Source organism: Neolamprologus brichardi, chromosome 15 (genome assembly GCF_056152115.1).
Source record: "Neolamprologus brichardi isolate AB-2024 chromosome 15, ASM5615211v1, whole genome shotgun sequence".
NCBI lineage: Eukaryota > Metazoa > Chordata > Actinopteri > Cichliformes > Cichlidae > Neolamprologus > Neolamprologus brichardi.
Window position 1 is genome coordinate 22703351 of NC_142118.1, and position 24848 is coordinate 22728198.

At 38.8% G+C, this 24848-nt stretch overlaps 1 protein-coding gene across 1 annotated transcript in view; it reads left to right on the forward strand.

Moving 5' to 3' along the window:
* Positions 1–2372: 2372 nt before the first annotated feature.
* Positions 2373–24848, forward strand: part of col12a1b (collagen, type XII, alpha 1b) — a 154982-nt gene continuing 132506 nt past the window's right edge. The window contains exons 1-12 of the mRNA XM_087852439.1: positions 2373–2542; positions 3225–3340; positions 7196–7312; positions 9406–9549; positions 11987–12046; positions 13324–13587; positions 14647–14811; positions 16014–16187; positions 16412–16702; positions 17421–18023; positions 21986–22264; positions 22593–22868. Coding sequence (XP_087708565.1) covers positions 3262–3340; positions 7196–7312; positions 9406–9549; positions 11987–12046; positions 13324–13587; positions 14647–14811; positions 16014–16187; positions 16412–16702; positions 17421–18023; positions 21986–22264; positions 22593–22868 — 2452 coding nt within the window. The 5' untranslated portion in view covers positions 2373–2542; positions 3225–3261. The remainder of the gene's footprint in view (positions 2543–3224; positions 3341–7195; positions 7313–9405; positions 9550–11986; positions 12047–13323; positions 13588–14646; positions 14812–16013; positions 16188–16411; positions 16703–17420; positions 18024–21985; positions 22265–22592; positions 22869–24848) is intronic.

Below are 24848 nucleotides of genomic sequence, written 5' to 3' on the forward strand. Positions count from 1 at the left end.
GAGGGTTTTTTTTAGTAGAGGACAGATGCCGGCTGTTTTAAAGTAATCTGGAACTGACTGATGAAAGGGACTGATTGACAATAGAGAGAAGCTGGAGGAGATGACAGGGAGAAACTCTTTAATGAATTTAGGAGGCATAATGTCCGTTTGACAGGGTAAAGTGCAGATATGTGAGACTATATCCAAAAGAGCTATTGAAGAAATGGTTTGAACTCAGACAACAGAAATGGGTGAGCGACTTGGGTGGTTAAACGGGTACAGACTTGAGCTGTGATCTGATACTGTTGATCTTGCCAGTGAATTTTTTCGCAGTCATTAGAATATATTGGAGTGATAGCAGAGTGAGGAGGATGAAGAAGTTTGTTGTTGGTATCAAATAAAAACTTTAGATTATGTCTGTTATCGTTAATCAAACTAGAAAAATATACTACTACTACTACTACTACTAATAACAATATTAATAATACATTTTATTTATAGGCACCTTTAAGACCCTCAAGGTCACCTTACAATAATACAATAACAGTAGCAACAGCAAAATAACATTTAAACATAAGGTAAAATATGCTGTTCTCGTGTATTTTGTGAGTTGGATGAGTGTAAATAATAACTCCTTCATATGGAAATAGTGGACATGGAGATTAGTCTTTTTCCATCAACATTCAGCTCATGATCATTTATTGCCAACATAGTCAAAAGTACTTATTGTCAGGAGAATAGACATTCAACCCTGTCGTCTGCAGACAGCTATGGGCCAGCTAAGCAACAACAACAACAGCTGGTTGTAAGTTAACATTTCGCCAGCTAATATTTTTTATTAAATCACACTTTTCCTCATATATACACTGCATTCTCACATTATATGAGAGTTAATTCAGAAAAGTTCAGGACATCCCCACTCTCCTCCAATGACACCTTACTGCTATCACTGGACAGAACTGAGCTTTTCTTAATCATCGACTCTTATTCAAAATGTAAAAGCACACTCCAGAGTAAATTGATGTGGAAACCCAGCATAATGACAGCTGAGGTAAACAGTGTGCTGACAGCCTACACTCACTACAGATGAACAGTGGCCAGACTTGTTTGACCTACAGCAACCACTGTAGTTAGGATTCTGTTGTTGTTGAAATGGGAGGAGTTAAAAAAAACAGAACTCAGTTGATTGCAGTCTTTTGTCCATTGGTGAGGTTTTACACACTGTACCTTTAAAATTGTGAAAACTTGGATATTTTTGGAGGAGATATAGCAAAAAATAATTTAATTGATACCCTTAAAAGTTGGAAAATAGGTTCACAAATAAGTTCACAAAATCATTACTCAGGTTGCTGCGTTGAATTTGAGAAAGTTTTGACAATTGGGTTTAAAAAATAATAATTAAAGAGGCCCCATAACAAAGGATTACAACAGCCAAGCAATTTCACAGTTACTTTTACAAATTTTGGGAGCAGAAACTTTAGAAATAAGGGTGGATTTTTTTAATGTGCTTTGACAAATTGTCAGTTACTGTATTTTGTAGTATCTACTGTACCGAATTATAGGTTCAGTTGGAAGTATTGGTGGTACCATCCCTCAGTGCCCTAATATTTTCGGACTCATAGGGTTCTGTGTAAGACTAAAATCAATGATGGTCTAAGTGGAGTGTATGAACATGTAATCATTTGGGGGAAGTTAATAATTTTGGGGTCATTTTGCCTCTGCACACCAGAGTCGCCAGTATCATACAGTAGAGTCTTGATAATGTAACAATTTATTTTGGATACCTTAAAAACAGATGAATGCTGGAAGCCCCAGATCAACTTTGGAGCTATTATAGTAAAATCTACATCCTGTCCTTTTAAAAAATATAATAAATATCTGGACTTCCTTTAGGACACTGCATGTATATTCTTTATATTATGAGTAACCTTTCAGATCACAGAGTGGAACTGAGTTGAAGCAGCTGCTCCAGCTTAGTGAGCTCCTGCCAGGACCCCAGAAACTTCAGTTCCGGCCCTGGACTCCAGATTAAAAAGGAAAAGACTGACGCGGGGTTTCGTTTACTAGACTGTGTAATATTTTCCCGTTGATTCACAAAATTTAAAGTGGGTAAAAACCTCTGACAGTTTCCCCCCACTAATCCCCCGCGACCCCGCTCTGCTGCTGTCTCCTTGCGGCCGAGACGCACAGAAGCCCTTCATCACCGGAAAGGAATGCAGAAAACTATGTAAAAGTTTCCGAGTGTGTGAGTCCTTCCGTGCTGCATTTTCAGAGGTTACACATCACTTTTGGCCCGACTGGATGTCGTAAGAGCTCGCGGCGGGGTAGGCAGAGCTGGGAGCAGCCCCCCTGTTAAGTAGCAGATTGTGTGGAGACTCTTCCCACTTGGAAGGAGGCTCGCCGACGCGTCTGGGAAGCAGAAATCCGCGGAGCGCTCTGACTTCAACTCCGTACCACCTCACTCTCCCTTGTGTCGGGCTGGGGGTCTACAGCGAAGCCTTTATCCTTTTCATTTTTTTTTTCTTTTTAAGCAAAACTAAAATTCAGCCAGTCATCTCTATAGGTCAGTCGTGCATGGTTTTTACATTTTTGGTACCATCTGTGGGGGATTATTTTTGTCACGACTTATTACAGGCTTTTTCAGGTTTAAAAGTTGAGCTATCTGAATTCAATAATATTCCATTCATTTCTATATTTATTTGGACTATTTTGTGAATGCCTGGATTATTTCTCGACATTGCCGTGCGTAATTGCGCACGGCGCTACGGCATAACTCGCCATTAAGATCAAGTGGAAAGACTTTGTGCCCGTTAGAGTGGGTCATTTTCATCAGGCGGAGATATTAAATACTTGATTGGAGTCTGCAGAGTTAATGCAACAATAACTCGAGCTCCTTTAGAAAGTGGAAAAACTGAATTTGACGGGGAAAGATGAGCTAATGATTTGCTTATGTGGGACTTTTGTGGGAAGTTTTAAAAGTTTCAATATGTAGATTTTGGCGAGATTTAGACATTTATACATATGAAGTCTGTCGTGTAAGTCTTTTGTCGCTGCTTGTGGAACTTTTTCAAGCGTCAGGATGACTTTCAGACTCATTCCTCTCTCCAAAGCGGAGTATTCTGATAACTTTTCAGCCTGATATAGATTTGAATGAAGATTAATGAGCTCCAAGGTTCTCGTTCAGATAGGATTAAGTCTTGTGAAGCCCTGAGGGAGTTTAACTGCCTCCTTGGTTCCTCTCGCAGTTTCATTCATGCACTGCTGAGACCAGCGGAGCTGAAGATGAAGAGTAGGCTCTCTCTGGCAGCGGTTGCTGCCGTCCTGGCACTGCTGCTGTCCTCCTCTCAGGCCCAGGAGCAAGGTAAAGCCGCTCCTCCTCCTCCACATCTTTTAATTCAACACATCTGAATTCTTCCATCTCCTCTCACCTCTGTCTCTCCTCTGCCCTCTGTGTGTAGCTGCACTTTTGGTCTAAATGAATAAAAAAAATCACTGAAGCAAATGTGTACCTGTGGATTGATTTGTTTGATCTTCTGATTTTAACTTCTGTTTGATGATTTTTTTGTGATCCAGTGATTCACTTTTCCATCAAGAATTTCTGTTTGAAGAGAAAAACGACCTCAGCTTGAAATACATTGAGTTTGAGTTTCTAAACGGGAGGGTTTTTTATTATTACTTTTGTTTTCGAAGCATGTTAAACCGTGAAATTCAACTTAATGAGAGCATGAATGCAGCTCAGATTTAATTGTGCAGTTAGATGTGGCTTCATGTTGGTGATTAACAAAAAAAAACAAATCAGATATATGGTGAGAATATCATCACCTTTTTCCTGTAATTGAAAACCAAAGCAGTCTTGTTCTTAAATGTTGAAAGAAAAAAAAAGTGATTAAAATTAAATGCAGTCTAAGTTTTTAACGCCAGGAGGCGCCGTTGCTCAAAATCCCCGACTGCCTGTTACTACAGATTACATTCCTCCAGTTTTAAAAAAGTAGAAGAGGAAAAAAGGAAAAAGCCCAGGCGGCACGTGGCCAAGTTTCCTCCCTACGTATTTTCTCCCGATGGAACGGAAAGACAAAATATGAGTTTCGCGTTATTTTCCAGAGGTTTCAGAGGTTAGGACAGGAGACAACTGGCTGCACTGAAATCTGGATCATCCCAGAATAAAAGCAGAAGAAAGCACAGTTAAAAAAGAAAGAAGGAAAGTTTCTTCTTCTCTCCTTTCCAAGAGACCTTCTGACCTCCTGAGACCCCCTCTCTGTCTTTAATGTCCCAACGGGGCCCCTGGCTGCCTTTTCAGGGGTCACGGCACAGTAATGGGTCACATATATTCCACAATAGTTTGATGTTAGGGCTGGACTTAAAGGCTGAAACACCTTGAACACGAAGAAGCCTCCAAACGGGAAGGGCTCGGCTCCAAACAGTCACATTTCAGGGCAAGAACTGCAGAATAAAATCAGTTTAGAACCGAGCCCTGGATGTGTTTAAAATGTGGATGAATGTGCGTGTGGATGGTAACAGTGTGTGTCTGGATTAAAAGCTGAAGTTTGTCGGGTAGTTTTTGGCTGTGATACCCCCCGTTCAGAAACAGAAGCAGCGGCCCCCTCCCCCACGCGGCCCTTGAATTGATTCACCAGGTTGGTGGTTCCTCCATTTTTAACGTCCTGTAACCTTCCCCGGTCAAGCCTTGACCCCCCAGTCTTGGCTTCACGACAATATTTTACAGTGATATTCTTCACCCCTCCCCCACACTAACATTAAAAACAACTGGTTGGTGGTCTAGAAATCCCGGCTAATCTATAAACTGTAGCTAGATCATCTGTATTTAGATTTATTTAATCCGTGCAGCTGGAAAGGTTGATGAGATGATTACAAACTCCGGAGCTCAGGTTACCCGCTGCGAACATGTGCTGATAAACTTCCTGCAGCATGAAAAGATTAAGAACTAGACACAGTTTTTCCACCTGTTTGTTCCACCTGTTTTTCTTTACAGTCAACCAATCCCACAAAAAAGCCCAAACTAACAGCGGATGTTTCCTTCTGGTAATAAGTCACCTTCTTTAATATTTCTATTTGCCATAGAGCTCCACTGTAGACCTCAGAAGACTGATGGACTCAGTTTTTGATTCTGGCAAACATGGGCACCATATTTGTGTTAATCCGCCTCTAAATATAGTCCCAAATGTGTGCTCTCCTGTATGTTCGCCAAAATCTTCAGCTTTGAACAGCTGTTTTTGGAAATTACTCAATCACTTTGAAAAATATAAACCACTTGGGAGCTTTGTGTGGGATTTATTGACAAGAAAGAAATTACTGAAAACCGTTATTCTCATTTGTCAGGAACAAAGTTACACTTCCTGTTATAGAAACAGATTTGTCTCTGCTTTTGTGCCTGAGCCAGACAGACAGTTGTGTTTATATTCAGCTATTTAAAGCCGTATCGTGACTGAATGTCTTTTTTGTAGTACCAAGTTAGAGTCAACATCTTTGTGTATTATCTTGATAGCAAGCTAGAGCATCATAAATAAGCACCCCAACCTGAAGAATATCATTTTAAAATATTTCTTTAAAAACAGTCTGTGGTCCCTCGTGTACATGGAAACTTTTTGTCCATTGTCCTAAGTTGTTGTCAACAACTTTTCATGTACACGTGCATGATCTGCTTGTTTTGTTGCTTGTGGAAAGAAGTTGATAACATACGTTTAGAGACATGCTCTGTGAATAAATATAATTATTATCCTCCATGTCACTTTGGTTTGCTGGTTAACATGACAAAGACCAGTGGTTCTTAAACTATGATCCGAATCCTAGAAGTATTCTTGGAGTCTTAACTTTATGGTAAATATCCAACAAAGGTAGATTATGGATGCTTTTTTTTTTTTTTAGACTTAAATAGTTTAAGAACCTCTGGTGTAGATTCTTTGGAAACATAAGAAAAAGATGTACACATGTCTGCACTGACATTGTGTATTCTTTTATGAGGTTTGCAATGGAGACAATGAGAGTGACGACTCCAGTCTTTATCCATTGTATAATCAGCACTTTCTTGGTCAATTCAACATCCTGTGTTGGATTGAGGTCATGGACAGACTGCTGGATGTCCGTCAGTCCATGTTGGAGTTAGCTGACAGGAGGAGATTGTGACTGGTGATTTTCAAAATTAAAAAAAAAAATGACATCACCAGCCACAAACATTTCAGGATTCAAAATATTTAAAAGGCGTTGTTATCTGCATCCATGAGAGGTACGGAAGCAAACACAGGCCAAAACCCTTGAATATTTTTTAAATATAATTATATCTTATTATTATTACTATTATTATCATTATTATTGTGGCTGTTCACTCTAGGGATCGCCATGTAATTATGTAGTTGGGAAATACTGTATATTGAGTTGTTAATGTTCAAATTTAAACACCAGGTAATAGCAGTGAAATTTTAATTAGAAAACAGTCATCATTCAAATTTTAATTCCTTAAAGGTTTTGTTCGTTAGGACCCCCATTTAAACTGAATCAATACAATATTTAAAAAAAAATGAAGTTCATTTAATAAGATTGAATTAGCAATGTCAGGATATAAAAACAAAAAAGTCTCACAATAAAGCTATGTGGCTGAACAGTGGTGTCAGTAATACCATTTATGATTGATTAAGTGTTTGATGTTGAATTTTTCATTTTAGATGCTGTTGTCTTAATTTTATAAATATGGTTTTACCAATCAACAAAGATTTTAAAATGTTACATAAAAGGTGGGAGGGTAAACCCCACACGAGTCGAATAAAGACTCCTAAAAGACCTCAAACGCATTTTTTTTAAATACATGCCATCGCTTGTTGCTCTTAAAATTCATTTGACCTGTTTTTTGCTTCCGTATTCGTGATCAGGCCCGAAATTCACCTGGTCTCATATATGAACCCTTTTTGTGTTCCTCCTAAGTTTTAGATACCGTTGTGTTGTGTTTGTTGTGTTTGTTGTCTTGGTCTGTTGCCTGAGTTGTTGATTGTAGCCACACGAGCCAAACGGAGGTCATTTTTTTGTCTTCAAAATGGCTTTCCTCTCATTTGTAGTTTGGTGCGTCTTGTGTTGTTTGCACCAACAGTGAACTTGTCTAACTTCACCTTGGAAGTGTTGACTGTTGGTCCTTTTTTATAATGATCACTACAATACAGTTCGCTCTTAAAGATAAAGTGCTAACTACATTGATGTTTTTTCTTCACAGTGGACTCTCCATCAGACTTAAGATTTAGGATTTTAAGTGAGAACTCAGTGGAAATGATGTGGAGGAGACCACGGTCGAGGATACAGGGTTACAGAATAGAAGTGACCTCAGACACAGGTTGGTGCAGGTTCTGTCGTGTCATGCCTGTAACATTACAAGTGTCATAAAGATTTCACTCAACCTGACAGGACTCAGCACTTACCGCAATTATCTAAAGGTTTCTGCAGACACAAGTTTAGCTCCAGGAGCTTCTAATGATAAAAAAGGAAAAACATTATGAATGGAGAAATCTTATCATCGGTTGCCAGCGCTGAACTTTGCCAGCACTGACATTGCAAACTGCAATCTGTGTTACTTTAGCTCAGGCATGCACATGTAAGACCTTTTATGTAATAGCTGAGATATTTATGCATAGATTTAAAAAGAAGAGCTATTATTTCAAATGATCCAAGACTTTACCCAAAATAACTCACCACTTTCAGAAAGACCATGTGCTGTTTCAACATCTTCACGAAGCACAGCCTTAGAGTATATATACTTGTACTATATTATACTAACTTACTGATAGAACTAACATTAGTTTGCATGCTGACAGTCACCAACTTATATTTCAGAATCATCATTTAGAACCCAGTAAAATGTCCTCAACTAAGACTTCTGTATTCTATATAATTTCAAAAATTGTTAGTAAAACTTACGTGAGAACAAGTTTCTTCTTATGCATGGAAAAATAGCACTAACATCATACACTGAGTAATAGAACTAAATTTAGCTTATATATATTTAAATGTTGCCAGGTGTAAGTGACTTATTGTTGCTAACTAAAATTAACATCAACTTGTATACAATCAAACACAGACATACTTTTAATAGCTGACAGAGCTAACATCAGCTTACACAAAGTCAAATGTAGATAGTAAAAATATGTCATTTACACCTAACTAACATTCAAACACTCACAGGGGTATGCAATGTGCTGTTACTAACTAAAAGAATTAACGTCCACTCACATATGATCAAACGCAGACACTAATTAACAGAACCCCTTACCTGTCAAATCATTGACAGGTAAGGGACGTACTGTTGCTAGTTAACAAAACTAGCATCAATTTAAATACAAACATGTAAGTAAAAGTAAGTGAAACACTTTTTTTATTTAACAGAGCTAATGTTTAGTTATTTATGGGCAATTGCTATTGAAAAGCCATCTTAAGAAAGTGTACTAAGTAACAGATCTTTTCTGACAAGAAACAGGTACTGAGATTATTAGCTTTTCAACATGAAGGCTTTACAAGGACTAAATTGATGAGGCTATGATGTGAATGTGACATATCATTGCTGTTGCTGAACGAGCTAACTAACAGAACTAATATTAGCTTTAATATGTATATTCATCAACAACAAGTTGTAACAGCTACATACTATTAGCTAGCTAACCAAACTCCAAAACTGTAGCTTGCACTTCTATATTGACTAAGAAATAAGAATAACAGTTACATACCTTGACTAACTGCCCATATAGCTAACTTAGCCTTTCTATTCATGTCAATTAGCAAATAGATTAGCCAGTAAGCTTTTTTTTTTTTTTTTTTTTTTTTTGCTGAGATAGCAAAACGAGAGTCATTTTTATTTAAAAAAAAAAAGTCAACCTACAAAAACGTCAACCTAGAAAAGTTTCAAACGATGTTAAAAACAAATACTGAATAAATAAGCTAGGATGGGTAACTGATAAACACCAAGGTTGATATGTTTTGTCAAGAAATAGGCCTAATATATAACAGTAAATATTTTTACGTTTCTCTTTTTTGTTAAATAAAAAAGTAACTGAAAATTAGTTTGTATGTTTTACAGTTTCAGTTATTAGAGGCACAGAAATATTAGAGAAAGTTTTGACATTAAATATAATCTGTTAATATTGTTCATTTCTATTAACTGAGGCTAAGATATTTTTAACAAATAATTAGCATTCATCTTATGGAACTTTCAGGGGAATTAAAGGGTTAAAATAATGTGTGTTTTGGTTTATAGTAACAAAGAAAGTTTTTTTTTAATCAAATCGAATTATACTATTGTGTGTTTACATAGCTATTCCAGTCCCCGGGTCAGCAGTCGAAATCAGGTTTTTCTGAAGCCCTGTATTGACTCTTGGAGAAATCAAGTCATGTAATAGTTTCCTAATAACTTCCCTCTGACTTTGTGCATTCTTGTAGAAGAACCAACAAAAGAATTTACTCTGCCTGCATCTGCCACTAAGACCTCCATTTCAGACCTGACTCCAGATGTGGATTATGCCGTAACAATAACTGCATATTCTGGATCAGAGCAGAGTCTGCCCATCTCCGGCCAGATCACACGTGAGTCACCGTGTCTCTGCATTTGTGTGCTTGTGGAAATCAATGCCAGATGTCCCATAAAAAGCTTGTGAGGTTAATCTGCAGCTGGTCAGTTTTTGGCAGGAAGTCAGGATGGCATGTTGGCCCACAAACTAACACCGAGTGTGGAAGATAACAGAGAAACACCTGCCAGGTGTTGCTCTTTCACCAGTATATGTTAATAACATTGCTCGGTTTCTACATTAGTTTCAGTATTTTGGTGTTTCAGTACAGCAGACTATTCGTCATTCAAGGAAACAACCTCAAATGTATTTCTTTATTTAAATTGCTTTAATTTGACTTAAAAATAGGTTTGTATTTAATTCTTTATCCTGGAAACAGTAAATCACAAAGCAAGCTCACCACAAGGTCCATTTAGCATGACATTTGGAGTCAGTTAAGACAATTTTTAGCTTTGCCAAAGTTTAAAAACTGTAGACTAAAAGTCTGACTTGACAGATTTAAGCAAATCTGCAGCACAGGAAACCAGCCAGGACAGATTCCAGTTGTATACAGTTTCCATTCTGCTGGTGAACACCATGTGATATGGTCAGAAGTTCTAGAAAAAATCCACCAAACAATCATGCTTGTGAGCCTTTTTTCTCAACTGCTGCTTTTACTGGTTATTAGTCTGAGAGTTACTTAGGAGAGACAGAAAATTGTCTTTGGCTTACTCATTGATACCATAAATTCGAAAGCAAAAATAAGACAATTGAAAACAGGCACGAGGAACAACACAAACAACATGACTTCAAAGGTGGGTTTTTTTTAATGCAGAAGGGAGGGGTTTTAATATTTACAGAATTTTTTTGAACAGTTTACCACTACCTAATTACAGAAAAAAGACACAAGAGCAGCTCAAATTGTATTGTGCAAATATAATGGCTACATTAAGTTGTGCAATGAGAATTTATATGTAGGCATTGCTTCTTCTGACCCTTTTGCAATTCAAAAACAATTCGTTCCTCTGCACTTGGAAAACAGTAACCTGTAGCGTGTCTACCACAGATTTCCATCAACATTTTTCCTCTATATTACTTTACCATAATCAACAGTTCCAGCACCAAAAGATAAAATTTCATTATTCACTTTGGTCACTTGGCTGAAGACATTTTTGAATTATTACAGCCTGTTATTATTGAGATAAAGGTCTTGGTGAGATTAAAAACCTATTTTCAAGAGTTACCTGGCCTAAAAGATAACTGATATAAGCATGAACACACAAATACAACTGTCAAACACTACAGTCAGTGGACGCAACGTCTACCAGTATTATTTTCTCAGTTCTATAACACTGACTTAAATTCCCACATAGTAATCAACTCAGATTTTTCCAGGAGATAGGGACAGCATAATTAAAGGTAGTTTTTGGAATCACCCTTACTAACATGTTACTAAAATGTTCACCACTAGGGGGCAGATACCAAAGGATAACAGCAGCACACATTTCAAAACATTGCCCCTTTTGGTGAAATTTCTATGTACATTTTGCAGAATGTCATTTTTGAAAAAGTACCTTAAAATAATGTTTGTATTAACATACTGCACCATCTTATTGCACTAAGAGGTATTAGATATTTTTTTTTAAGCCTGGCCCTAGTTCAGATTCATTTAACACCATATAAAGACATTTTTACCATTTTGGAACATTAAAAAAAAAGGAAGAAAGAATTTGCAAAAAGTACCTTTTTGCCTAATTCTGTTTCGGACCAAACAATTGTAAAATACAATGAGGAATAAAGTCATACTGATTATGGTTTTTACTCACACATGAACAGCAGTTAGAGGAAACCACTCCAAGGAGAGGTTTGTAGTTAAAAATCAACCAATAGAAAAGACTGAAGACATTTAAAGATAACAACTTGTAAATAAAATGTAAAGCACTTTGGTGTTCAGAGGAAGGAAGGAAATGTTTCAGATTGTCAAACCAGGAATAGGCCTAAACCATGTTTATGATGTTTACAAGCAAAAGTATGAAATGAGACACTGACCCAGATTTCAGGCTTTGACTGAGGTCATCACTGACATCATGGCAGCAGTTTTTGGTGGGGACAACTGATGATCTGAGAAGCCCTCTGAGCTTGAGCTATGCTGGAAATCCTACACAAACTATGACGTCAACCTGACAGTTTCTCCATTTGGGAGCTCATTTGGAAGTTTGTTGCATCGAGAAAAAGAAAAAAATCACTCAAGAAACCCTCTGACGAGAGGATAAATCCTACGTAGGGAAATTTAAAACACAAGAGTTGGGCTGATTTCAGAGGTCTGCCTTCAGATGAAGAAAAACAGTGACAGAAAATGATTCATAACATGTCATCACTGTAAAGATATTGGGTTTCCTGAGGATAATTTCAGCACAATAGATGATATGAACTGTCTCAGACTTTTGTAATTACGCGATTGTTTCATTGTCTTTCAGTTGAATCTAGTGGAAGCAGAAGAGGAACTTCCAGGAAACCAGATGCTTCAGATTCAGTCAGTGAGTACTTTTGTTCACTTATTACACACCTTAGTTTGACCAGGGGTTTCACTTCCTACTCAGATAATGATGAGTCATAAATCCACTGCTGTACCTCCTCGACTTTTTGTTCGTGGGTTTTCTTCTGGGCGGTGTTCATCAGTGTGAGCTTAGCAGTGAAGGAAGGCTCTACAAACACCCCATTGTATAGCAATAATCAAAATTAGGCCCCCATAAATCTCTGAAGGATTTGGTCATCGATTTGGTTCCCTGCCGAGCAGTTATGCCAATACGGAGGAAGCTGCACATGCTCAGTGCGGCGGGGGTCATAGGTGTGGTGGGAGGTTGCTGCTGTTGGAGCTGTGGGAGTGAGCTGAACCCAGCCCCGAAGTGCTGAGAGAAGTGGAAACCATTACAGATGCTGATTTACAAGAGCGCTGCTGCTGCCACTGCTGCCCTGGCCCCCGTTCTGCACACGATGACGAGGTTGTGCAGAATTTTCCTTCTCTTCATGAGGGGAAAGTCACGAGGAAACTCCCAGAAAGCAGGGCAGAGGAGAGACAATGAAGTGTAGTTCAACAAACAGTGTCTAAAATAACAAAAAATAATGACTTTAAAACATGCTGAGCTGAGAAAAGTGAATGAGAGTAAATCCAACATCTTAACACCCCCAAGTAAAATTTGAGTGGTTAAGGTCTGTTTAAAAGTTTAGGATTAGGCAACTAAAAGTATGCTACTTTATACTGTAAGCTGAAGGTTCTACTGTTCTAACGTTAGAGAGAAGAACCCAAAAATCAGAAGAAACATCCACATTCAGGTCTACACAGTGGCAGGACTTGAACACCAGCACTGCTGAGCTGTTTGGCGTGATGATCTTTGATGTAGCCAACAACTTCTGAAGCTTCATTGAGTCACTTGTTAGCAAATGCTTTTTCTGGCACATGTACAGGATTCAACTTGATGAGTGGGATATTTACTGACATCTTAGTTTAACCCTCAGGCCTTAATTTCAAGCATTAACCAAACAAATAGAGAGCCAAAAGTGGAACAATGCAAATCAGTTTTGGCTTTAAAACTCATTATTTAATCTAAAATAAGACTGAGTGGGTTTTTTTTTGTCTCAACAAAGAATATTAACGTTATCGAGAAAGTACTGTCACTGAATAAACCTAAAGTCCAAGGCTATTACTCACATATGGCGGCAGAAAATTTAAATTTTTCTGATAAATCACACCATCTTTAAAATCTGTTTAATGTTCAGCGTTTTCTTCCTTTTCATTCTTGAACTTTTTTTGCAGGATGCTCTGCCAGCATCATTGGCGATGTGGTGTTCTTGGTGGACGGCTCCTGGAGTGTGGGCAGGCCAAACTTCAAATACATTCGCTCCTTCATCTCTGCGGCTGCCGGAGCCTTTCATATCGGCGAGGAAAAAACCCGGGTAGGCGTGGTCCAGTACAGTGATGACGCCAGGACTGAGTTCAACCTGAACGAACACCAGAACAGACCGGCGCTTCTGCGGGCCATCGGCTCAATGCCGTACAAAGGAGGCAACACGAACACAGGTGATCTGTTGATGCTGTTCAGTTCTTTGGGTTTTCTGTGGAGTTAAATTGACCTGGGACATTTTCAATCAGTAACACCCTTTTTAAGGGGGATGTTTATCTTTGGTAGCAAGCATAATCGTTTTTTAATACATGGCTGTTAAAGAGTGATTTGTTTTTGTGAGGTGAGTGCTCATTTCACGTGTGTCTCGCTTGGCTCACTTGACAAATATGCAGGCAAATCTCTGGGATGTAAGGGAATTAAAAACACATCCATTAAAGTACAGGGAAATAAAATTATAATCACATTACACACAGTTTAACTTGCTGAGAAGGCAATAAAGCAGCCTTGTCAGGGCCACTTGAGTCAAAACGGGATTGTTATTGCAAGTGAAGTCATTTAAATTTGGCGAGATCACTCTGATCTGGGACCTCCCCGCCCTTCCATGGGTGTACATGGAAAGAGAGCAGCAGCAGGACCCTCTGACAAAACAGAGCAGGCATTGATAATAAGAGAAATGACAATGATTAAGTCAGATACAGCATGAAATGGAAGAGCTGGATTAGAGGTGGGGTGCAAAGTAGCTCACAGTAACTGTATGCAGAGTGAAGTAGTGCCTGAATAGTGCAAGATGAAATCAGAAATGCCAGGAGTGCCACTGAATTTGAACCATTCCTTCTAAGACCATGCTCATTTTATATCCTCAAATTTTGAAACAGACCACATATGAAATGTTCAGAAGGCAGATCAAGAAAATTACAAGTAATATAAAATTTTGTCAAGAAAAGAGAAAGAAAAAATGGAGTTTATATCAAACTTGAAGGAGCGCATGATCAATGAAGGTACCTCAGAGTATTAAATGTCAAAAGGTTTGGTGGTGGATTTCTCATCATGATTATGTGCTGTGTTTCATCCTTCTGTGATATCTCTGATTTTGCTGCTCAGTTTATTGCTGAGTTTGAGTTTTGGTCTACAAAAAGATTTCCTGAATCAAATAGCCGTTTTTCTCCTCATCATTCTACAATTTAAATCTAAGAACACCCAGTGAAGTAAAACTCTTCTCTCTCTCATTGGTCCAGGTGACGCTCTGGACTACGTTTTGAGAAATGCTTTCAGTGAGGCGTCCGGCGCCAGAAACGGTCTCCCCAAAGTGCTGGTGATCATCACAGATGGCAAATCTGAGGATCCAGTGGCGAGCTATGCCAAACAGCTCCGGAGCACGGGGGTGGAGATCTTTGTCCTCGGTATGCAGCCAGAGCAATTTTATTGCACTCCACATTACATTTTCCATTCGTATTTAATGCTTTTAGCAGGGGTGTGTAACAAAAGCAACCTGTGGTGACGTAGTAATGGAACAAGGTTAAATTCCTACATCGTTAACCTACAAGCAAGTGATAGCAGGTTTTATGTGTGTTTATGCTCCAGTTTCGCTCAGACTTTCCACAAACTCAGACGAAGAAACACCACTGGGATGTTGCTATGGAGTTAAAGAGGCCTGGTGGTTCAGGACTTATAGCTCATCTTTTGCAGTCAGTGGAAACAGATCAATGATAGAAAACTGCTTAGCGAGACACTAATGGTTTTTAGTTTTTGTCAGAGGACCACTGTAAACTTCCTGTTACGTTCCCTAGAGACAACTTATCGGGCTAGCCATTCATGTTTTTGGAGGTTATCCGAGCTTTAAAAGGATTCTTAAAGGTGGAGTTTGGTGGAGTTGTCTTAAGGCAAAGCTTACAGTGACATGGCTTCTTTTGGCAAATATGAGTTCTTAACTTTTGTGGGTCTACGGTCACGTGTTTTATAGAAACACTGAATGGTGCAGGAAGTAATGGTAATTGCTCAGTGCCTCTTATCAAAAAGTTGTTGGGTTTAAACCCCAGCCCCACCAAATAGGCACTTATGAAAGAACTTTAACCCATATCATAGTTGACCCTGTCTAAAAGCAATAAAAATATTTATTAGTAAGTACCTCTCTCAATAAGAAAGTTCACAGGATACCAGCTGTCTTAGTCAAACTTAAATCTATGCATGGGTACAACTCTTCCAACAGTGTCAAAGTTTTACAGAGGAGTATAGCATCATAAACCCTTTTCATATTTACTGCCCATGTTGTCAGACTTTCCAACCAATGTGGAACAGAAAAGAGAGCATTTAATATGCAAACGTGGAAAATAAATGCTCGCTTAACTTTGTTACAGATTGCTCATTTCATCCAGTATTTACAGAACTGGAGCAAATGCACCCGTTACCTCGTCAACCAATGCCAGTGAGTTTACAAGGATGGCTAAGAATTCAGTGGTGTCGCCTCAGCTTAGCTCAAAATGAGGAATCATCTCTAAATTTGGCCGGCATTGAAAACCACAACAATTTCCACATGTTCATGAAGAACCATCCACTCTGCTTTTACCACAGCTTTGAGTTTGTGGTTTGTCTTTTTCCCCCGTAGGTATCCAACAGGCAGATGAAGAGGAGATGAGGCTAATGGCCTCTACCCCTTACGGCAGTCACATCTACAGTGTGGCCACCTTCGACATGATAAAGAATGTGCAAAAACAGCTCATTACTCGGATGTGCGCTGGTGTAGAAGATCAGCTCAATGTAGTCGTCAGTGGAGACGAATGTGAGACATCTTTAAAACTACTACTTTCATGCCTAGTCTGAGTTGTTAAAAAAAACATTCTCCTGAAGTTGCCATTTGTACCTTTGTTTTTACCCTTTAATATGGTTGAAACTGTAGTTTGATGTAGATTGCAGTATACACTCTTATTTTTTGTCTCTTATTTTTTATTTAATTTTTCCAAATATATGACATTATAATTGTGATTCCATCTCTGATTTTTGTAGTTGTTGAGCCAGCCTCCAATCTCCAGGTCCAGGAGGTAATCTCAAAGTCCATGCGGTTGATGTGGGACCCCTCTATCGGAGATGTTTCCGGATACAAGATTCAGCTGATCCCTATGATGGCTGGCAGCATGCGTCAGGAACTGTATGTGGGCGCAGGCCAGACCTCGGTGGTGGTCCGAGGTCTCTCGGCAGATACAGAGTACCAAATCATTCTGTTTGCCTTGAAGGGGTTGACACCCAGCGAGCCCATCACGGCCATGCAGAAGACTCTGCCAGTTAGAGTTTCACTGGGTGAGTACCAAACAATGAAAGTAAAAGTTTATAGAGAGACTTCTCTTTGACTACCAGCATAGATTAATGAATAAAATGTCTATAAGTGTATCAGTGGTTTAATAAGCAGGCTCTGGCAAACTGTACTGTCTCAACGCTCTGCTGTAAATAATGCAAAGAAACCTGGAAACATTGTATCAGCTCACATGTCAGACTAAACAAATTGCAGGTGACAATCAAAAAGTTCTGGGAAGAGGTCCATAAAAAAGCTGACCAAATTTAAGCCAGTGATGTCTAAGTCATCACCTCTAGCTCTAGTCCTGAAGACTAATTTTATATCTTAAAAACAAAAAAAAGTGATTCTTGGAATAAATGTTCACAGATTTCAATGCTTGTTAGTTAGAATACTTCCTTATTTTCTCCAATGATTGCCAAGACTTTGGAAAGCAATTAAAAAAAACAAATTCTGATAGCAGAGGGATAGAGTTTGAGCTAGTATTATGCCTGATTAGACCCCAGGGGGCCTCAGTGTGACTTGCAGCCACACTGGAAACTGTGCACTGCTGTTGTTCAAATGTTGTATTATCTTTAGAGGACTAGCACATGCTATTAAGACTTTCTCAACACCACCATTGTTTAGCTCATTATCAACTTTCTACAAGAATAAACACCATTAGATATCATTGTCACTGAACAGTAAAGAATTTAACAGTCAACTTTTTTTTTTCTTTCTATCCAGAGTGTTCCCTTGGTGTGGATGTGCAAGCTGATGTTGTCCTTCTGGTTGATGGATCCTATAGCATTGGTCTGGCAAATTTTGCCAAAGTAAAAGCCTTCCTAGAAGTGTTGGTCAATACCTTTGACATTGGACCTGACAAAGTTCAGATCAGCTTGGTCCAGTACAGCAGGGATCCTCACCCTGAGTTCTACCTGAACACTCACCACGATCTAAATGCCGTGGTCAAGGCTGTGCGAAATTTCCCATACCGTGGCGGCTCCACCAACACCGGCAGGGCCATGACTTATGTCAAGGAGAAGATATTCCAGGCTGCCAGAGGAGCGCGTGCCAATGTTCCTCGTGTCACCATCCTCATCACTGATGGAAAATCCTCTGATGCCTTCCAAGAGCCGGCCACCAGGCTGAGAAATGCTGATGTGGAGATTTTTGCTGTGGGTGTTAAGGATGCTGTGCGAAGTGAGCTTGAGGCCATTGCTAATCCACCTGCAGAGACCCATGTGTACACTGTAGAAGACTTTGATGCCTTCCAGAGGATTTCCAAAGAACTCATTCAGTCCATCTGCCTCCGGATTGAACAGGAACTCCGCAACATCCTCCAGAGACGTAAGTAATGTGGTTAAAATCCTCTATGCAGATGACATTGTGCTATGCTGGGCTTTGTTTGACCAATGTGCTTGTGTTTTGTGTTTAGGGTTATGGATAAATATACATATATATATGTATCCATCTTTTGATGGATACATATATTATGTTTCTGCTTTTTGATTTTTTTAATTCAGTCTTTATTTGGACTGTGTTATTTATGTAAAAAAAAAGAAAGCAATACTCATTTTAATCTAATTCATGTTGCTTTATGTAGTTGTGTACATCCTAGCTTTAACTGTAATGCTGGATGTTAATCAGTTTTACACACTGAATCCCTATCAAACATGGTTGAAACAACAAACAACAACAAAACACCACAGAAGTCTTTGTAATTTAATTAATTTGGCAACTGATTACTTTTAAAGTAATGTGAACTTTTGTCCTCTTTTATCTGCATTATAAACTTGCAGATTAGAATAAATTCAGAAAGTTAATTGGAATGGGAAACAGTCAGAAATTGGAGGTTTGACATTCTTACTCTTCTTTTCTTTCTTCGATTGAGGATATCTGCTTTATTTCATTTTTTATAATCTATAATAATTGATAGTATAAAACAGTGACTGGACACAAAATTTTTTAAATAGAAAGTCTGAAAAGGACATCTAAGCAATGTCCAAGACGTACAGCGTGAAGTCAGGGAACTTACTTTTGTTTGCACAAGTTTTTTTTTCAATTACAGCCAGAAATCAAGAGCATATTAAGGCTATTCAGCATCATAATTATAGGATTTCTTTTAATGGCAAGCTGTAGTATACCCTATGAACTGTATACCAATACTCCAGCATCAACATTATAATTCTGTGAAAACTAAGTTTGAAGGTTTGAACCATTCACTGTTGATCTCGGTCTTGAAATCACCAGTCTGCAACAAACGTACTACTTTATGATTGATTTCAGCGCATTTTTACCTCTTTGGCTATTAATTCTGAGGCTTCTCAGTTACACTGGAGGATTCAGTTCTCAGGATTCATGAGCTGAACACCTTCATTCAGATCAGATCAGCCCCTGTCACATTTGAGTACAGTGCAAAAGCTAAAACGCTCAGTGCAAAATATACAAAGATATATATTTTTTAAAACCCCGAAAACTTTTTTCACACAAGTTTTATACTGTTTTAGATGAATTCTGAATTCTGATTTCCTTTGCAGACAATGATATTTTTTATGTTGATGGATAGAAACAGATCTTTATCCGTTTATTCCGTTTTACATTTGCTAAATTACATTCAGAGGACTTTATGAATAAACTTTGCTTAATTGTTGGCACGAGGTAGCAGAACCAATCATGGAGTACAAAACAGCCCACAGTTCATTAGTTATATATATATATATATATATATATATATATATATATATATATATATATATATATATATATATATATATACATACATATATAATATATAATATATATATTATACAACTTGCTTTCAAACATTTCCATTTGTTGAGGAAGTATAGTTTTCAGTGTTCACACAATAGTGAAAAAGAAGTACAACGTCAAAAACTATAAACAAGTCCAGCATCCTGTTGGTCTCTATTTTGGGTTTAATTTCTGAGATTTATCTTGCTTTCTCACTTTATTTGTTTTAAACAAGTTCAACACATGTTGTTAGTCTTTCAAGGTTTTCCACACCAAACAACAGCTTCCTCCTCCTAACCACCAAACAGCTGAAGCTGTTTTCATTTATTTGCATACAGTGCTAAAAACAATGCCAATGCTTTTGATCAACCCATGGGTTTAGTACAATAATTAGAAATCTTTTGTTTTTAGCTCAAGTTCTAAATCTACCAGTTAACTAATGTTATTGTTACACGTGCAGTCAAGAAATCAACATTTTAACAATTAACCACAGCAGCAGTCGGTTGCAACTTTACCCCCCTGTGAGGTCGATGAGAGTACATAACTGTACCATCAGCCATCCACATGGACATGATTACTTTCATGTCCATTTTCTGAGCATGTCTTTATTAGCTAAAACCATTTTTTTGCCTCAACGTGTAAAACACATGCCCACCTTTTGATCTTTCAAGGACAAGGAGAGTTTCTGCATGGGCAAATGGGTCAAATAGTCCTTTGCAGAGATGTATTTGCATATGTTTAAACTGAGCCAAAGCAGCAGATGACTCAGTGTGTTACCACACAAAGTCTATGCAAGCTGTCAGGTGTGTTGTCTGTCACATAAACAAACCTTTGAAGTGCAGTTCTTTGCACTGAAGTCATCACCCACCCCAAAACGTCTGCTAGTTGGGTTTAAACACCAAAGAGGTTAAAGCACAAATGCTGTTTCATCCTCTTAGAAAAGGGCAATAATAATCGCTCAGTGTTTGCCAAAACGAGCTTCCACGTCTGGCAGTGTTAAATGTGACTCACACCAGCTTTGATTGCCAATTATATAATCCTTATATAATACTGACTTTATGTCAACAAAGAGAATGTGCAGGAGCCCAACTTAAAGAGCCCTGGTAGCGGGTCTCGGCCCTCCCGATCCTGAATGATGGCACTGCCTTGTAGGTCGGCCCTTTCTCTTCTACTTTTGTCTATTAGACAGGAAGAAAAAAAAGAGAGCTTCCAGAGAATACGAATTGTAGAACTGCTTTAGTTTTTCCACTAGAAAGACTGAGCTGATTGATGATGCAAATCTGAGCCTGTTGGCCAGCTGCTTGAAGTAATGTGTTCATTGTGTCTGAAAAATCAATACCAGGGAGATAAGTTGCAAACTTCAATGAATAAATTAGTCAGGGCTGCTTGTGGTGGGTCTAATCTCAAATGACCTAGTGGGAAAACAAAATATCAGGCAGCTCACCTAGTGTGGACTTTGAAATCTGCAACAACAGGACTCCTAAGGGACCCTTTTCACGGCAGGGGACACTCATAGGTAATCACATCTGGGGCTGATTTAACAGATGCAGCATGTGACTATGAATCACCTTTAACTAACAGCCAGATTTGGAGAAAGATGCTGTTTTTCCCACTATATCAAAGATGTCAGACACATATTTTGTCAGCCCAGTTTAATGTCAGAGCCAGAGCAGGAATGTATTTCTTCTGATGATCCATTTTGAAAACAGATGTCAAACCACCTGTAAATATCTTAGTTGTTCCACATTTAGTCAGTCAGTTTAGTTTTTGGAATTAAACACCAAATTGCATTTTAACTTCTGGTAAAGCACAAATCATGATAAAAAAAAGTTATCAAGATTTAAAAATGCTATAAAGAATTTCCACAGAGATGGATACCATACAAACAGTTTTGTATGATGATTTGAATACTTTACATTTTCATTCTAATAACCTAAGATAACACCTTTACCCTGACTTTGATGTAACATTTTACTCTTTCTAGTAAAATGAATTGTTCTTCTGTAACATGATCATCATTTCAGAACTGCTCAGCAATCCTGCAAACTTACCAAAATGTAATCTAATGCAATGCTGGCATTACTTAATATGGTTATTTTGGAAAGGCTTTATATAAAATATTGGCTTACCTTCCAGGTCTGAAAACCTTAAACTTGCATTCATCTCAATTACCTGCAGGGAGCAGCTCCTCTGGTTAAAGAAAGAAGTCAGATTATATAGAAGTCTAAGAAAATCCATCTCGCAGTGCGAGGATAGCCTCAGAATTGGGGTGATGTTACCAGCCTTAACCTCAAATGTTAAGTTTGAGGTTAAGGCTGGTATCGCGTGATTACAGTTTATTGATGATTTTACCATTCACGTCTGAGTTTACACATACAATAATTTTCTTTCAGAGAATAATCATCTTTTTTCTCAGAGCAATGTGCTGTATTGTTTTATTTTAATTATTTAACCTTCTTCTTCTTCTCCTTAATTCGTAATGAAGACACTCTTTATGCCAAAAAAGGAACTAGCTGCTGAACCCTGTTAAGTTAAAAAAAATATTCTTCCTCCTCCAGAACTGATCTCGCCAAAGGACCTGACCTTCTCAGAGATCGGCTCCAGAAGCTTTAGGACCTCATGGAAGACGGACGCCACCAATGTTGAGTCCTACCTGGTTCAGTTCAGGCCGGCAGATGACCCCGACGGGCATTTTGTGTCCATGTCTGTGCCCGGGAACTCCCTGACTGCCTTCCTGCCCTACCTCAACCCTTACACTCGCTACGAAGTCAACATCTACGCCCACTACGAGAAAGGGGAAAGCTTGCCTGTGACTGGCTATCAGACCACGCTAGAAGGTATTTATACTGGCATAAAAAATGTATTTATGCTTTTCTTTTTCCACACTGCTAAGATATTTTGTTAATCAACATAAAGGTGTAGTACAGATATAAACAAGTTAAATGTAACTTTTGAAAAACTGATTTTAATACCAAGACCAAACTTGTGATAGAACAAATTAAGTGATTAAGTGTAATATTGAACTGGAAGGTGTATTGATTGATTCACAACGTTGGTTGCTGCAGGTTACCGCAGAACAATAGGCTCAGGTTTTGGACAGTGGCAGCATGAATGAGTAAAGATATGCAGTTAAAGCTGAGGGTGTCTGATTCACTTGTGTCACAGAACAAGGCCCAATTAGCAACCTCAGAGTATCTGAAGAGAAAACAGACAGCTTCAGAGTGTCATGGCTAGCAGCTCCCGGACCAGTCATTCGCTACCGACTCAACTATGAACCGGTCGACGATGAGAGCCGGAGGATGGAGACGACCACCACTGGCAGGGAGATAACCACCGTGCTCCACGAGCTTCGGCCTCAAACCACCTACCGTGTCACCGTCACTCCCGAATACCCGTCCGGCCCCGGAGCGCCGCTACAGACTGTGGGCACTACCAAAGAAGGCAAGTGGGGTTATCGACATATGCAACAAAAACATAAAAAAGCATAAACTATAGTTAATAAAAAGTTAATGGACAATAACCTTTTTAATATCAGTTGTACACTTTTAGACACTGCTGCATCAAAGGAAGAGTAGATTGTTGCGGGTACCAAAGAAAAAAGATCATTAGCCCCATTTAATATTGGGTGTATGTACCCACAGACTGCAGAGGTAAATTAGCTAGCAGCTAAATCTGGTATATGGGATCTTTTTCACTATGGGATGAACGTCATTGTATGTGCTTCCTGATTAAAAACCAAATGAAAACAAATATGAACACAAGAGGAACCAGCAAATACTAAAAACTCTGTGGTAGCATTACACTTCCTGTCTGCCTGAGCCAAAGCATCTTGGGAACTGCAGTGCCAAGGCTAAAGCTGAACAGGAAACGGTTCAGTTAGCTGAGCCTGATGCTGTGCCATAGATCTCCATGTAACAGTGTGAAAACTGAAAAAAACAAACAAACAAAAAATAAAAAAAGGCTTCACAGGGTTAACTATTAATGGGCAACAGGTGTTCTTATAAATAAGAGCTACATGAGTGAAGCTTCAGTTGAAGGAAATCTTTGTTGTTTTCGGGACAAACTGACCCCAGAAGTCCAAGTAGTTGGCTCAGTGGCTCGTTGAGTCACCGGTTCTGATCCCTGGCAGGTGCCTGCAGACATGGCGTGATCATTTACTTGGTGCTAGGGGACTTTAAAAACTATGAAAATCTAATTGCACCTTTAAATCACAAAGGATTTGGGGATGATTAAAACTTAATGGGTCCAAGCTGTTGTTCCGACTTAAAGAATGGGAATAAATTAGACTTTATTCTGATAGAATTAAGTGCCTTTTTAAAGCCATCGCGGTGCCCGGGAGTGTGGGAGTGCGCACATTTTTTGACCCCTGCGAGCCCTGCGAAGTTAGCGCAGCCTGCCTCCTGTTGAACTCCTCGTCAGATCTATGCAGCCTTACAGGGAAAGGAATGAAAAACAGACATAAGCTCAGAGATAGAAATGGACCATGGTGTACTCAGAGGCGATAAACAACAAAGACAGGAAGCAAACCGAAGATGTTTTTCTGAAGTTTTGTAGATTCGAGCACAGGCGGATTTACTGAGAGGAACGACGAGTCTTCCAAAGATGCTTAAGATTATAATCTTTTATCCAAAACTGAAGACAGAGGCTGGAAATAAACAAATCATACTTCTTGGTGCCATGGAAACAGCTTTTCTTAGCGTTTACCTTTCACCTCCTGGTCCTTTCAGCTCCTTCACATAGTGCAGCTGCGTTTCATCTGAGTCGACTGATTTTTGTTAGTTTTTTTGGAATTTGACAGTTTATAAAATGGGACAGGATTAATCCCAGCTTGCACCTCTTTGACATGAAACGCCCAGCTGGCCCTCAGATGGATTTATTCTCCCCCTCATTTGGCTTATAATATTGTTCCCATTAGAACATGACTTTACCTCAAAACTATAAATCGATGCAGAGCCTTGAGGTTTTGCATACATTCTTCCTTTTTTGTTAGCAGTTTGTCCCACCTCCCACAGCACACAGTTACATAGGAGTCAGTTAACTCTTTGTCCCAGTTTTCCTGACTGATATCAGGGGAAAGTTTTTGCTTAAAAATACATCTACAGTAAGAAAAATGCACACGCAGGAAGCTCTGCCCATGACTCACGGTTTATTTTAACAGTTATTTTTCAAAGGGGAAATTTTGAAACATACTTCACTTCTAGAGTCTCTTTGACTAATTGACATGCTGGTAGCTGCCCAGTAAAAACAATTTTCTTCTGCGCTGCTCCAGTGGAGTCTTAGTCAAGTAGTCCTCCGGCTCAGAGAGTTTCCCATCCAGTTTTTTTCTCCTCCAGTCACATGATGCATGAATAATGGGCCACAACACATGCACCTTTTTGTCTGTTTGTTTGTCTCTTTCATCTGTTTCCATGAGAAAAGCTG